Source organism: Podarcis filfolensis, assembly GCF_964270895.1.
Source record: "Podarcis filfolensis genome assembly, chromosome: 9".
NCBI lineage: Eukaryota > Metazoa > Chordata > Lepidosauria > Squamata > Lacertidae > Podarcis > Podarcis filfolensis.
In genome coordinates this window covers 63,343,414-63,360,062 of record NC_139610.1, presented here as the reverse complement: position 1 = coordinate 63,360,062, position 16,649 = coordinate 63,343,414, and the positions used below count along the sequence as shown (strand labels likewise).

Below are 16,649 nucleotides of genomic sequence, written 5' to 3'. Positions count from 1 at the left end.
GGCAATTAACTTGCCCAAGCTCTGGGGACTAGTCGGAAGCAATGCAAGACCAGTCTATGTAGGGTGCATTCCGGCTGATCAGGAGTCAACCACGACTGGAGTGGCATTTTAAGATTCCTTACACCTCTCCCCCACCTTCAAACCAGCTAGTTCTAATGCCTTATTGCCTGCAATGAGACTTTTGAACAACAAATTTTAAGAGCAGGCTCATGCCACACAAGCACCACTTGGTTATTCAAAACATGTTGACTCTCAGATGCCCATTGGACTCTCAGATGTTCATTTCCCATTGGAAAGGTGGGGGGGATTGCCATGGGTACAGCACCAGATTTAGGGTGGTGTGGGCTGTTCCCTTGACCGGGGCACTAGGCCAAAGGGGTACAAAATCATCAACGCCATCCTATATTTATACATGTAACTACTGAGAAGATCCATAAAAAGCAACCATACAAAAATGAATTATATTGAAAATTAAAAATGTCCTCAGGGCATAATATTATTTAAGTCCCTGATGGCTGTTTTGCCCACACAAACCATCACTTGATGCCAGACTCAACAAACAATGCAAACACAGCCCCATAATATAAACGAAGCTCAGAATGGTGAGTTTGGAATAAGGGCGCACCTAGCTCTTAAACCATCATCATTAGTATTGTAGGGCAGCCATCAATGGAGGTGAATTACACATTTTGTCCCATCTCCCATGGCATTTCCCTCATACTCTGAAAGTCACACTGGCTATGTTGTGGCAGAAGACTCAGTGTCAGCAAACAGCAGCTTCAGGCAGTTACCAAAGCACCAGCATCCTAGCAGAGACCACTGCCAACGACTCCCATGAATCAATTTTCTGATTTGTGCCAACTGACACAAACCAACATTTTGAATTCCCACAATGCCTTGCAGCAACAATTATATTTGGAGCATTGTGGGAAATTTAAAAAGTGGGGTGGCGCTGTGGGTTAAAGCACAGAGACTAGGACTTGCCGATCAGAAGGCCGGCGGTTCAAATCCCCATGACGGGGTGAGCTCCTGTTGCTCGGTCCCTGCTCCTGCCAACCTAGCAGTTCGAAAGCACATCAAAGTGCAAGTAGATAAATAGGTACTGCTCCGGCAGGAAGGTAAACGGCGTTTCCTTGCACTGCTCTAGTTCGCCAGAAGCGGCTTAGTCATGCTGGCCACATGACCCGGAAGCTGTACGCCGGCTCCCTGGGCCATTAAAGCGAGATGAGCGCCACAACCCCAGATTCGGTCACGACTGGACCTAATGGTCAGGGGTCCCTTGACCTTTACCAGAGGGCCCACTAATATCAGAGAAGGGGGCACCAGATAGGAAGTTGCCACGGGAACCCTCAAACCTGCAGCCAGACTTACTTGTGAGAGCTGTGATCGTATATTTTGCCCCGAAACAGTGGCAAGGAGCCCCATATTTAATCAGGGACCCATTAGCTTGGGGGCTGAAGTTAACCCTTTCTCTTGTGACATTTCTCTGGTGGAATGAGGTCAATGACTGTTTCTGACCTCTCAAAGGAAGCCGCATCTGATGTGTCTCTGGAAGCATAGCTGAAGCCATGCATGGGAAACGCAGTCCAAAAGTCATACGCAACAGACCAGCTTTACACTGTGGTCCAGTACAAGCCCTTGCTTTGCAATCCACCAGCACATAGCAGGTTCAGTTCACTTCTCTCCCCAAGTTTTCATCACCAGAAGCCATGTTGTATACAGAATATCCAATACACCGCAGAATGTCACTGTGTGTCATGAACGATTTTGCCAGGAAAAACAACGTTAGCATTGTCTGCTCTGTTCAGCTATAAGAAACTAGTGTTATGAAGCAAGTGCTTGTGTCAGGCATGAGCTATGAGCCCATAATATTGCGAGAGGGGCCTGGAAACTTAAGTCATGACTCTTGCAGCCTTCATCCAGGAATTACACTGCTTGGTTTAGGATGCGCCACGTGACATTAGGAGGCCTGTCGGTATGTAAGCATGTAGCTATAGGGACATCCAAGCAGCTGAGCTCCCCCCCCCCCGTTACTGTTCCTAAGCTTTGGTCCCTCTCACCCTACAGGGAGATCTGGGCTGAGCCAAAATGGGATTACTAGCGTGCAACAGCCTAACAGGATTATCACCATCCATGGAACTGAGGCTATGTGCTTAGGCTTGCAGCGCTAGACCAGAGTCCTGAACAGCTCAATCACTTCTTGCAAGCACAGCCCTGTTCATCTCTACACAAAGCTTACCACCTTCAGACAACTCTATACAACATGTTTTGTGACTGGTGCCCAATGGGATCGGTAGGGCAAAAGGCAGGGAGACCAACAGTAGCAGGTAGAAGAGGAGGAGAAAGAAGAAGAGTTTGGATTTGATATCCCGCTTTATCACTACCCGAAGGAGTCTCAAAGCGGCTAACATTCTCCTTTCCCTTCCTCCCCCACAACAAACACTCTGTGAGGTGAATGGGGCTGAGAGACTTCAAAGAAGTGTGACTAGCATTAGGTCACCCAGCAGCTGCATGTGGAGGAGCGGAGACGCGAACCCGGTTCACCAGATTACGAGTCTACCGCTCTTAACCACTACACCACACTACACCACAGGGAACTACCGTATTTTTCGCACCATAGGACGCTCCGTCCCATAGGACGCACCTAGTTTTTTGGGGGGGAAATAAAGGAAAAAAATTTCCCTTTATTTCCCCCCCAAAAGCAGGTCAGGGAAACCGAACCAGGTCGAGGAACAGCGGGATGGTGGCGCTGCGCCTACCTGCTGTCCCCCGAGCTTGTGGGGCTGGCTGATGTCTGCCTGGCGCGCGGGGCGCTCTGCTTCAGCGGGCCCCACCCGCCAGGCAGCAGGCTGCTATCCGCAGCGTGGGGAGCCCTGCGGGGAACTCCTGCAGGGCTCCCCACGCTGCGGGTGTCTGCCTGGCGCGAGGGGCGCTCTGCTTCAGGGCGCCCCACCCGCCGGGCGGCAGGCTGCTATCCGCAGCTTGGGGAGCCTTGCGGGGAACTCCTGCAGGGCTCCCCACGCTGCAGATGTCTGCCTGGCGGGAGGGGCGCTCTGCTTCAGGGCGCCCCACCCGCCGGGCGGCAGGCTGCTATCCGCAGCGTGGGGAGCCCTGTGGGGAACTCCTGCAAGGCTCCCCACGCTGCGGATGTGTTCCCGAAGCGCCGGGCGCTCTGCTTTCAGGGTGCCCAACGCTCCGGGAAGCAGGCTACCATCCGCAGCCTAGACACGGCTAGCGGAGTGCTGCGCTAATCCGGAAGCTTGGGGCGTGCGGAGCTCAGCGCGCCCCAAGCTTCTGGGTGCCGGCAAGGTCTCCGCTAGACGGCACCCAGAAGCTTGGGGCGCGCTGAGCTCCGCACGCCCCAAGCTTCCGGATTAATGCAGCACTCCGCTAGCCGTGGGAGAGCTGGGTCTCCCATGGCTAGCGGATAGCTTCCTGAAGCCTGGAGAGCGAGAGGGGTCGGTGCGCACCGACCCCTCTCGCTCTCCAGGCTTCAGTGAAAGCCTGCATTCGCTCCATAGGACGCACACACATTTTCCCTTGCTTTTTAGGAGGGAAAAAGTGCGTCCTATGGTGCGAAAAATACGGTAGTTCCCTGACTGGTTGTAAGTACAATGGCAGGCAGGGTTTGGGGTAGGCTGGGTGAGGGCAGACTAAGGTTGGCAGAGCAGTGCCCAGTTAGAATTAATGGACCACACTCTACTGACTGTTCTGCCTTGTCAAGTGGTAAGATTGGTACTGTAATCTAGAGTAGTTTCTTGTGCAGCCAACTTCCATGATTTTGGCCAATAGGGAAGTTGGTTGAGGGTTGGGCATCCAGCCTGTTTTTGTCATGACCCTAGAGTTAGGCTCCCCTTCTCTAGGGGATGAAGTCAAGGAATCTGTAGAGCCAGCTCTAAATATGCTTCCAGCAGAGGAGCCTGTGGTGCTGGTGGTCCTCTGGGCTGAGGAAGTCGCACAACCATCATTGTGTTTCAATGCAGAAGACCAGAGGCGACCCTGCTTTGTGGCAATAGGAGACCAGAAGAACAGGTTGGACCTCTACCTGAAAAAGCACATTCCATTGCAGGCAGGGCTAACAACTGGAATACAGCAGCTGCCACGATATAGGGCTGTGTCTCAGTATATTTATTGCTGAAAAGAAGTACCAGAGCTCTGTGTTCCTATAGCGCAGCCTGAACCTTGAAACCAGACTGAACCTTGCCTCACTTTGCACCCAAGCTTGAGCCCAGCTCATAGTGCATCGAACCACAGCCTTGGCTCACTGCAAAGTGGGGCAGTTTTGGACAGGGGTGCACTGCCACTGAATGATGAGCCCCACAGCTGGAAGTCTGGCTTTGCTCCGGTGTGATTAGATTGTGGCTGGCAGCATTTTTCCACAACTTCTTTTGGTGAACCACCAGTGCCTTTCCATTGGAGAAGGCAGATCTGGCCATTATCACACATCCAGGTCGGACTACCATAACGTTCTTTGAAAAATGTGTACAAATTGAAGCTAGTACAGAATGCTGCGGCAACTGCTATTAAGAGTCACGCTTTGTATTAACACTCATACAGTGGTACCTCAGGTTAAGTGCTTAATTCGTTCCAGAGGTCTGTTCTTAACCTGAAACCGTTCTTAACCTGAAGCACCACTTTAGCTAATGGGGCCTCCTGCTGCTGCCACGCCGCCGGAGCACGATTTCTGTTCTCATCCTGAAGCAAAGTTCTTAACCCGAGGTAATATTTCTGGGTTGGTGGAGTCTGTAACCTGAAGCGTATGTAACCTGAAGCGTTTGTAACCCGAGGTACTACTGTAATGCTGTTTATGACTTTTAGAGACCCATACATTTTGAAACCAGATTATCTAAACATCTGCCTCCTACTGTGAATGAGATAGCTTGCCCACTGAATCTTCCATGGAGGCTCTCCTCCATGTCCCATCACCATCAGAAGTATGACTGGCAGTAATATATGAACTAGGACTTCTTTTCTTCATTGCAGTGCCTAGGCTTCCTCAATTTGATGTTCTCCAGATGTTTTGGACTCCAACTCTCATCAGTTCCAGCCAGCATGGACAATTATCAGGGATGACCAGAGTTGGAGTGCAAAACATATACAGGGAACCATATTGGGGAAAGCGGGCCTAGGCCACAGAACTCCTTCACCATGCTACAGCTATTACAACACTCTTTGAAAATCATTTTGTTTCATCAGTTGTTTGGTTCAAAGTGATGGTTGGTTTCTCTGGCTTTATTGCTGCTTTCTTTGTTGCTGTGCTTCTGGTGTCTGCTGCTGTACTTTGTATTTTATATTTATATGTGTAGTTTTTTCATTTTACTTAAGTTTTCTATGTTGTAAGTCAATCTCTCTCTCTCTCTCTCTCTCTGTGTGTGTGTGTGTGTGTGTGTGTGTTAATGTTTAATGTTTTATTATGTTTCTATATAATTCAGAAGCTGTCCAGGGTTGCTGGGGCAACCCAGTCAGGTGGGCAGGGTAGAAATAATTATTATAATAAAATTTTATTATTATTATTATTATTGTGTGGCCAAAAGTGATGCGCCCCTGTGCTCCACAGATTTGTTGGAAAAGCTATACATTTGAATCTCAATCAAAAATTGTGTATATTTAAACCCGTGCACAGAACATGACCCCAAAGAATCAAAACAACGAGACAAAGTATTTAGACAAGAACTCCAAAAGGTGTGTTTTTTTTCTTTTTTTGGCACAAAGGGGAAAATAGATTCCCTTCTGCTTTTAATAACTCAAAACAAACAGAAGTCAGAATGCATCGACTCAACATTGATCCACAAAAGGTTGATGAACAAAGCCAAGACCCCTCCGTTCCCCCTCGTACCACCCACAGGAAACAATGAAAGGTAGAAAGTAAAAACGACTGAAGAAGTAAACAAAATGTAATGAGGTTCATTTCCTTATCAAATGTCACATTTGTCAGTTCATCCATACTCACAGGTTGTTTACTTATCACGTTCAAAACTAAGACCTTGCAATGGAGTTGGACACTTCTTCCTCTTCCATTCTTGATGCTGAACAGTGGCTCTTTGTTTTGTGTGTGTTTTTTCTCCGCATATATATAGAGATATAAAAACTACTTTTATCAACACTGAGAAGTTACACTCCTGGTCATTGTGAATTATATTTGGAAGTCCAATCATGCAGAACTACAGGCGGGTGCAACTTAGGTCTTATTACAGGATGGACATGGCAAGGTGAACAGTTTGGTTTCGCTAGTTGGGTTGGGAAGATCCTGGTACCATTGTTGCAAAATGTATTACTGGCCGTAAGTCCCACTTACTCAAATTTACTAAATATACATAATTCTCTATATACATATTGAAGTCCCCGACCCTTTTCCTTATCGGCCGAATGCCAACAGAGGAAACGATCGGAGGAACCATATGGAGGTGTACAGTGGTCTTTGAGAAATACAGACAGAGTGATGGATTGTTACAGACAAGTTACAAAGAGAGAGGGAGAAAAATCAGTATGGATATTTACATACTATGAATCTTACTATGTAGGAGAAATGTACAGCCCTGCTCAACCAAAAGCAACCGATTTGTTGCATTTAGTGAATCTCGTTTTCTCAGGGCCAAATTTTTAAAGTTGCCCAAAGGCCGTCTAGTTCCACTGAAGCCAGTATCAGAGAGCTGCCTTAAAGTGAGTCGGGTTATCTGTCTGCTTCAGGGAGACCTACTCTGACTAGCTGTTGTCTAGGACCTCAGGCCCACTCCTGCTATTATCTGAAGATGCTGAGAACCAAGCCTTGAAAATGCAGGTCATTTGTTCTTTCTTTGAGCTTCATTATGCTAAAGCACATTGTAAGACTCAAGAGTTGGAAGACTCAAGACAGGGTTACACAAAAGGTGGCACATTTGCCCAGCAGGGCTACCTGTGTCTATACAGGATTGCTGATATTCACCTTGGGAAAGCATCCATGACTGTTTCAGGAATAAAGGACTATCCTTACAAAATTAATACACCCCAATCCAGTAGGAGATATCCATGCACATTGACAGAACACAGTTGTATATTTTATGAGTGTACGCACTGCAGTGCACATGCCTGCACTCTCTCTTGGACTACCGGTCACACGCAACATGTTATTGTATACAACTACAGCCAGAATTTTTTGGGGGGTGTGGGGAGGTGTCCCTGTTTCCTAATTATAGTCCCAAAGCAATGCCAAGATGAAACTGTAATGTCAATCCAGGAATTAAAGGGTGGGCAAATGGATTTTTTAAAGGGACGGAAAGAAAGAGTAAATTGCTACCCCCAAACACAAAACTCGCTTTTTGAATTTCTCACGCCTGAAATCGAAATTAAGTCTAGCATTTGCTTGAATGGGCATGGATTTAATAACTAGCTCGCGCCCCTGCCCTACTTTGCATTAAAAACACCGGCACAAATGATCAACTTGGGAGTAAAGGGGTGTCTCTTATAAAAATGCCCTAAATTTTGAAATTATTAGAAGGAACACCTTTGGATATTTTGACTCTCCTTTTCTTCAGAGGTGTCTCAATGTGCCTTTTGATTTATAATATTCCTTCTCGGGGCAATTTCATCCCTTTCCCTATTCTTTTCAAGATGGGAAACCCAAACCACAATCCAGTCAAAGGGTACACAAACTGAAATTGTTTTAGAGCCATGAAAGCTTAATCGAAGAAGTCTTGGCTAAAAGTCGTCCGTCCCTCCCTCACACACACACACCAACACACATACTCTTTTACAGTGTCATTTGTCTCCTGTGAAACTGGGGTGGAGGGTTCTGGGTGAATTGGAGAAATTGCCAGGGGACTTACCATAACAGGTATGAGGGAGCAGGAGTTGGGGGGCAATTGTGTTAAAAACAGTAACCAAGAATGCCCCCTGGGAACAGTGCGCCAGATCTTCAAGCAATGGCAAAACTTTTAACAATGAAAAAGAAACCCCAGAAAGAAAGGGGGGACTGAGACAACCCTCTGCCATATGCACATATGCCATGTAGAAATTTCTCTTGGCCACTGAAGATCACAAAAATCTGGGGAGGGGGATTTTCCTCCCCACAAATGCCACCCAAATAAGATGTGAATGTAATTCTTTAATTGCAAAGAAACAAGGGGGAAGAGAGCAGCTGCCGTGTGTGTTGTCTTCATTGGGACTGCCATACAGGCAGATAGGGTTAACCCCCTGAATTTGACACAGTGCCAAATTCACCCCCCTCCCTGTTTCCCACCACCCTGGCTGCTATTTAAAAATTCTCAAACCAGGCACATTAAATCTAATCATGCAATTACAGTCATGTCTAGTTTGGTCTTTAGACAAGCACATTCTCACCGTTCTTTAAATTAAGAATCTCGCCACCAATCTCACAGGGTCTGCTGAGCTCGGACTATTACTTTCAACATATAAAAGGTGCCTTAAATTGTTAATAATTATATAAGATAGGAATAAGCTGTTTCAAATCAAAGTTCTCCCGTTTAAGGCAGCGCTCCAGAAACTAGTTAAGCCTCAATCTGTGCAGCTCTGTGGAGTTATTGACTTTACAGAAGCTATTCCAAAAGTAGATGGACCATTGACTACAGGCTCCCATTTTTCATTTCTGAACAGAAATGAAGTTTGAATAACACAGCCCATGAGCCAAGCATTCTTTTTATAAGAAAATGAGATCTAGTATATCATATGAGCAGGGCTATTTTTCTCCAGCTCATCAGTTGGAAAAAGACACATTTCTTCCCTCCCCTTGGCCCAAAAAGCTTTTTCCTCATTAAGTTCTTACACATCTGTGAAATAATTCAAGTCCACCATGTTACCCTCCCTTCATTAAAACCATCCTTTGAAATTCAAACCAGCTCAACCATCAGACTCTTGACAGTGCAGGGTTCTAGTCAATGGACAATTTCCAGTCTAAAAAAAAGGCAAACTCATATTAAATTTAGCAGCCCATCAAGATACCAAACATTTGCACATACCTAGCAAAACTACCGGCTTCCTTTTCTTAAAAATAAGCCATACTAAACCAGTATGCTTCCCCAAACTAGCCATACAAAATCTAATTCTTCTTGTAAAATACATACTTGGCCAGTAGCCTTCTCTACAAGACCATTCAAGTCAGACACAACTGAGAACAGAGCTTCCAGAACAATTCCAATGAACTAAGAAAGCAGGTTAAATTTTCTTACTGTGAGGTTGCAGAGGTGGTAAAAGTTTCAACTGCGACTTCTGCAAAGCTGGGGGCAAATATAGGAACCCTTGTCCTCTTGAAAGAGTCCTCTATTTCAGGGATGAACAGAGGCCTGGAGAATTGGCTTTCCTTTTACCAGAACCTGAGAGAAACCAACTGTAGCCAGGTGCAAAAGATAAACACTTAGAATCAAAGCATTCTAAGGCACCTGAACTCACAGTTGCTCTACACAATGATACTCCTCACACACCCATTCCTTCATTTCAGCAGTATAATTTAGGGGGAGTTATTTGGTAAATCTACTCCAAACCACCTGGAGATCTGCAAGAAGTTCCCAAAACTACTTTCCTTAGCCTTGTTTCATCATTTCCACCTCCAAGTCTGTGAACTAGACCCAACCACTGCATACAAATGATAAAATTCCCTACACATAGAAAATGAATATTTAGTGGAAGAGTTTCACTGTACTTATTACATCCATATCCCACCTTTCCTCATGATTTTGCCCTCCCAATTTTCTTCTCAGAAGGGCAGGTAAAGTAGCTTAGGCTGGGCATTCGTGGCTGGCCCAAAGTCAAAAACTGAGATTCATGGGAAGTTGAACTTGTATCTCCTTGACGCTAGTCTGAGACTCTAACCCACTGCACTACGTAGCTGCCTTATAGGCAGAGATTTCTTTATAGATGGTGGGCTTTCACTCAAGTGACTACACTCGGGCCTACACTCAAGTGACAAAGCCTGGGCAGGTAAATGCCACCTCTCCAGCAGTTTGTGAGAAATACACAAATAAGATTGTGGTGGTTGCGTTTTCAAAATGCCCTAAAAGCACTGGTGGGAACTCTGTTTTCTACAAAGCTTTACCCGAGAGCTGAGAGTAGATTTGCCACCTTCTTCCTTGCAGGGGGGCTTTGCGCCTTTAATAGCTACACAACAGCCTGAAATCTAAATGGTGCAGCACATGGTAATGCACAGTGCTTTTTTTCTGGGGGGACACGGGGGTAAATGTTTTGTGAATCTAAGTTTGGCCTCATTGAGGGGCAGTATTTCAATATGAGTTTTTCAATATGAGTAGGAAAATGAGAGTACCCCTAAACATTATTTTTTTTTGGGGGGGGAGAACTGATAACAAAGCAAAGGAAAACCAGCTCTTAGATGGCAGCAGGCAACTGATTTATAGCCCAGTCTCAGTTTTCCTTTAGTTCAGTGGGACATTATTATTATTTTTGTTTCAGATGGGATTTTAATGGGCTTCGTAAAGCCAAAACTCAGTAAAGGAACTTCCTTATCCACTTCGAATACAAAGTCAATTGAATTATGCACGTTTCTTCCAGTAAAAAAAGGACAATATAAACAAACATTTTCAAGAACCTCTCAAAGCGTTCAGTTTTTATTTCTGGTTTTACTTTTTACAGTAAAATAGCTTTTTACTAAACCAGCGTGAATCATTTAATTCTTTTACTAAAACCAAGGTGGTTTGCATTTGTTGCCCTCCCTTACTATGCTAAGAGTTGAACTCAAGTGCATTGCACTATTTCAAAGAAAAAGGTTTGCTGTTTAAAGTTGAAGGGCCCCATGTGTCACTTAAAGTGAGTTCAGTGGGACATTAAGGGCCTCCAAAGCTTCTTGGGTTGACCAGCCTTGGGAAAAAAGGATACTTAGTGGACGCTTATTAAGGCAACTTTGAGTCTAGCTCAGTCGGTAGAGCATGGGACTCTCAGGGCTGTGGATGCAAGCCCCCATGTTGGACAAAGGATTCCTGAATTGTAGGGGGTTGATCTAGACAACCCCCCCCCCGGTCCCTGCCAACTCTACAGTTCTGTGATACTAAGTTGTTTTTCTGTAATAACGCCTGCTGCACAATAACCGAAAACCCTGTAGGAGATGTCAAGCACCACTGTTGGACCTTTGTTTTATTCAGCCCGCCAACTTGAAAAATGTTTCTAAATATTTGGAGGGAGAAAATGGGGGTGGGGGGTGGCTGCATGGGCTTAAATCTTGCGCCAAATTTCACCTAAAGCATTCAAGATGAATTGGGAGGTTGTCACCTGAATAAAAGCTGAAACCCCTGAGTATTCTGAGGAAATGAAATAACACTAGCAAAACGTATTTGTGATTGGCAGAGGTTCAAGATCTTACAGCTTTGAGCCATACATCGAGTGTGCCTAGCCCTGCCTTCTGAGAGAGCAACTCTTAGGTTTTGGTGCAAATATCAGGATATCTTCTAGAGCACCACCTCTTTGAACAGGGGTGAGGAACCCTTTTCTGTCTGAGCGTCACATTCCCTTTCGGGAAACCTTCCTAGTGGTTAGTGTTAGTGGGGGTGGCGGCAATATATGTACCTCTTACCATTGCTAAGAAGGCTACATTGCAGCCATGCAGAAGTCATGAGGCTATTCCACCCCACCCCATTCTCCATCCAGCCAAGCAAGATGGGTTATCACAATTCAAAGATGCAATTCAGGCGGGCCAAAGCACTTGAGGAAGGTATGTTACAGGGCCAGCAAGACTTAGAAGAACAGATATGAGAGTGCGACCTGAAAGTCAAAGGGCAGATGTGCCATGGGAAGGATATTCATTTCTCAGCTCCCATTTTGTCTCAGCACTCCAGATGGATATATTTTTGCATAAACAAGGCTATTAACGGCCTCCCTTTCAGGCTGGACCTGCTACAACAGCACTGACAGAGTTGCTATCTTTCAACAGGCAAATTATGGGTGGCTCAATCATCTGCCACTTGTATAGGCAGGACCAAATTTACAGAACTGTGTCTTACAGACAAAATTTCAGAAGCTAAATTTAAGGCAAGGCAGCAGACTCCCACTAACTGTCGATCCCTTGCTTTGATCATCTTTTGATCTGACCTACATACACTAGAATGTCTGAAATGGCAACGAGACACATGAACAGTGATGGACGACCTTCTTGAAATGTGTTTAAAGCCTTTTAAAAAGCCGTCCTGGGTATGTTAGTTATGTGTGGCGAAATGTTTATTTTTCTTTGGTTGGAATCATTGCCAATCAGTTTCCCTGGATGCCGTCGGACAACCTTCCTCAAGCACCAGTATTTAGAAAGAGATACTTTCTCTATTTACATGCTTATTCCAAAGTGTTAATTGTTTTAGATGTCTCTGTCAGGCCCATGCTACATTTTCTGTTCCCTAAGCCAAGCCCCCTAACTTTTTAGACACGTCACCCTAAGAAAGAAACTAAGGCCCTTGAAAATATTTTAGATCCCCTCATTCTTTTCTATATTCTGATTATATCGTTTTTGCTACGTCAGTCAGCCAGAATGACACCTCTAAATGAGGGTGGGCCACAGATTTCTGTAACAGTTTCAAGATCTGTGCTTGCTTGGTTTCCAGCTTCTTGCCTAATAATTCCTAACACCACATCTGCCTTTTTCACAGCTGCAGTACAGTCAACCGATGTTTTCGGTAAACACTCTATGATCTCAAGGTTATCTGTCTTTCCTTGCTGGCTGCAGATTACTGACTTTCGTTTTATCTTTTCCCAATGAACATGGCTTGGCACTTACATGGAACTTCATCTGCCATTCTATTCCCCAGCCACGCATTCAGGAGAGTTTTCTGAAACTCTCCGATGGGATTTTGCCCCCTGCCCCTGAGTAACTTAGTATCACCAGAAAGTCTGGATGCTTCAACACTGTTATGGATTGTGGCTTCTGATACTGACAAGCTAATGGTCTTCAATTCCAAAAGGCTCCCTGTTACTTGTGGTCTCAGCACCAAAAAAGTGGAAAGTGGCTTTTTTTTAATTGCCCATTATATCTGGGCAACAAAATACACAGCTAGCAGATGCCATTATTGCCATTATTGCTTAGAGCGTCATTTCTCTGTTATTGCCTTCGTGGCATCCTCAGTGCACTACTGTGTCCCATTAAAGTACTGCCATTTCTTGTGCATTGGGATTTCATGTGGGCTGAGTTAAGGTTAGTGCCGCACACGGATATCGTTTCATGGCTTTCAGAAAGAATACGCGGGAAATCGATCAAAGCTGCTTTGTGGCTTCCATTTCAATGGAAGATGCATGTGGTAACTGTGATGCGCCGGCAGCAATTGATAGATTGCCCCCTATATTGCTATTTATTTTTATTTAGTTATTATTATTTTTTGCAGTAGTGACTTTTTGCTTATTGCTGCTATACATACTGCACTAACGAAAAGTGTTCCATTCCTTTTTATTTAAGGAAAATTCTACCTGCCCTACATCTTTATTTAGTAAGTGGAAATGAAATTGTCTGGTCATAACTATTTCAGGAAGGATATGCTTCTAAATTTGTTTACGGCCACCTTTCAGAAGAGAAAGAATGTGTCATTCAGTCTAGGCCAGGCGAGCCCAAACTTGGCCCTCCAGCTGTTTTGGGACTACAACTCCTATCATCCCTAGCTAACAGGACCAGTGGTCAGGGATGATGGGAACTGTAGTCCCAAAACAGCTGGAGGGCCAAGTTTGGCCATGCCTGGTCTAGCTGGTGTCACTCAAAGGGGTTAGATTGTGGCCACTGTGGGTTGTTGGTTTTTTACACATCTGTTTATTTGCCTTCATGAAAACATTATTAGCACTTGCTTTAAAAATTTAAAAATAATAATAATAATCAGTTTAGTTTCACACTATTCAACCATGTTAGGAATGGCTGGTTTCACATCTGACCAAAAATAAATGTTAAGAGTTGTGTTTGTATTTTGTGCCATTTGATTATGGCATAAAGGCTGACTCTTAGAGGTTTATCCCTAAAGTTTTGACTCCTAGTCTCCTGGACAAATTTCAACATAGGGTAGTACATGACACCTCAGATTCTTAAAAATAAAAAATGTTGGGTTGCCATCCATTCATGCACACAAGTATCTGTAGAATCTGTATATCTGATTTCTGGGGGGAGGGGGGGTTGGGGACGAGTCAGGTCACTGCTTGTGTAACCACTTTTGGTGTAGGCCTGGGGAATTTTCAGATTATGTGTTGCAATGAAAAGGTAGCAAAGAGGGAAATTGTAAAGCTGAAAGCAGCTAGCCATTCACTGTCCTTCCAGTTAATGTTGGGAATGGTTAAGATGCAATTTTTTTTAAAAAAAAAAGAGAGAATTGGAGTTGTTCACAGGCTAGGTTGGTGCTGCTCCAAACCTCCTTTCTTTGATGCACTAAACAGCTATACACGTAATAAATATACATTAGAAACACCCCTTTCTTTTAATCTGACTCCCTTGCCTTGTCGCTCCAACTGGAGCATTCTACATGCACAGAGAGGCCATCCCAATGAGAAGCCTATCTGCCAATAAGCAACAGTTCTGGTTATGGAGAACCTCTCTCTAGTGAAGGTCTTCCAGACTGCGACTACCTAGAGGTCGTTCATCGTGACCAAATAAATGATAGGGTTTGGGGACAACAAACACAGGTGTTCCATTTGCCTCCACTCAATATCACTCATCTTTCACTTCTGCCTTGATTCAGGAGCCAGCTCCCCAACATCAGCATGAGTTCTACTACAAAAGAAGTCTACAACCTTTCTCACCTAATAGATGCCCAGGACCATATCAGATGAAGAGGCAGAACTTCTACAAGCTGACTTCCCCTCATTTAGGGCATTACTTGCCAACCTCTGCTTGACCCTGGCCAACCCAGTTTGATCTATTTCTTACAGCCTTTATCTAAAAAATGAACACAGTCACACAAGGAAGTTCTTGGAGATATGGTGCCCAAGAAGCCCCTGGTGTTCCAAGAGAATCATCTAGTCCAGAATCCTGCATCCACACAAACAGGCCTCTCTCCTGACAACCCCCCTAGCTCAACATACATATTCATTCAAAACAACAACAACTCACAATCCATCAGCATTTAACAAGGACAATCCCATTGAACTTCCTTCCTCTATTATTCCTCCAAACAAACCGCTATTAAAAACAGTGCCGAAATATAGGACTCTACATCATCAAGATTCTGAGAGAGCTTCGGTTTGACTTTTTCCCTACTTATTTAAATTAACCCAAGGACCAACTAAACAGGCTGTACAATGAGAATTATATTACAGATGAAATTTGCATTTAAAAAAACCCCCAGGAGGTTCAGTTGTCTACTTGCGGGCTGTGTGCACACATATGGACTCCTGCTCTTTAGATACATGTACACACACAGCTGCATATATATCCTCAAATGCATATTTGCATGTATGTACACCGAGATACATGTGCAGTTTTCTGTACATCTGCTGAAAACAGAAGCAGAAAGGGTTAGATATGCACACATGTATACACATAAAGGGTTGGGGTTCTGGCCACCTTGTCATGCCAACGTGAAAAAGGACAGTTGCAGCTTGCTGGTTTTGCAGCCATTAAAGTTTTGCAAAATTTATGAAAAAAGGCTCCTTTTCCCCTTTTTTTCTCGTTTTGCAGTAAGCATCATTGGAAGAAGACCAAAGCAGAGCAACTATTAAGTTAAATATACACTTGAGCTTAGCTGCATTTACATAACTCTTTTAAGAGAAGCAGGCTGAAAGGGTTTTGTTTTATTTAATCATTATGTGTGTTTGTTTTTCCTTTAATTTTTTTTCTCTTCCTTGCCATCATCGAATTCTTTTATGACCACAATGATTCTTCCCCCCCTCCCCTAAATTACATCATCTCCTGAAGAACGTCGGGTTTCGCAGGCAGGCGGCTAGTCACCTGCAACAACCGAGGGGCCCTGCAGAAGCTTCCAAACTGCTGTCAGTGTCCGACGCCAGGGTCTGGTCTGTGGACATGGAGGAAATGTCATTGACGGATGAGGATGGAGGGAGGCTTTCGCTGCTGTTCACTGCTGCACCTGTGCTAAGAAAATGAACACCGGCGTGATTCAACCTGAAAGCCTGGGGAATGCTTGAGAGATAACAAGAGAAGTTGCTTCAGCTCCAGCGCAATCCAGTATTTATTTACTTATTTATAATGATTGGGCTCCAAATAAGTCTGAATGGAAGGAAAACAGTCGCTAATCGTGTTCAGTGGCATAGGGTGGGTTGCCAGAGCCTGGGGCCACACGGCGGTGAGAGGGAGAGAAACAGATGGAGTATGCATGCACATTCAACTCCCTAATGGTGTCCATGTCAACCAGAGGTCACTTCCTGGTTCACATGGAGAAGCCATTTTCAACAGAGCCCAGCAACGGAAGACACACAGCTGTATTGAGGCAGCAGCGGGCGTTGAAATTTTGCAGCCCTAACAATTTTGCACCTGGGGCAACCGCTCCCGTGCCCCCATGCTACACCACTGATCCTGTTCAAACCCCACATCTATATTGTCAGGATGGTTTCTTTTTAAATAAATAAAAAATTATGCACATTTAAACGCACATGCTCCACGGATGTAATTGGCTTTAGCAAAACTTGGTTTAAATTTTGAAAGTTTAATGATTTGAGGATAAGATAAAATTAGTGAAATTATTGTAAAAATGAAGTGGTTTGAGTAATAAGGTGAAATAAGAATTTGTAAGAATGGTTTGATT

The 16,649-nt window shown here is 44.6% G+C and overlaps 1 protein-coding gene and 1 long non-coding RNA gene across 10 annotated transcripts in view; one reads left to right on the top strand and one right to left on the bottom strand.

Moving 5' to 3' along the window:
• The first annotated feature begins 5,527 nt into the window (after positions 1 to 5,527).
• Positions 5,528 to 14,239, top strand: LOC310742544. The gene is made up of 2 exons (XR_014538535.1): positions 5,528 to 13,669; positions 14,035 to 14,239. It is a non-coding gene; the product is annotated as an uncharacterized lncRNA (long non-coding RNA).
• MAPK10 (mitogen-activated protein kinase 10) overlaps positions 10,375 to 16,649 on the bottom strand; it is a 238,103-nt gene continuing 231,828 nt past the window's right edge. For 7 of the 9 annotated variants that reach the window (XM_083571505.1, XM_083571506.1, XM_083571509.1 and 4 more), the window contains one exon: positions 10,375 to 15,974. In XM_083571505.1, coding sequence (XP_083427631.1) covers positions 15,832 to 15,974 — 143 coding nt within the window. In that variant the 3' untranslated portion in view covers positions 10,375 to 15,831. Of the gene's footprint in view, positions 15,980 to 16,649 lie in introns of all 9 variants that reach the window. The other 2 variants (XM_083571512.1, XM_083571511.1) reach the window with 2 other exon arrangements.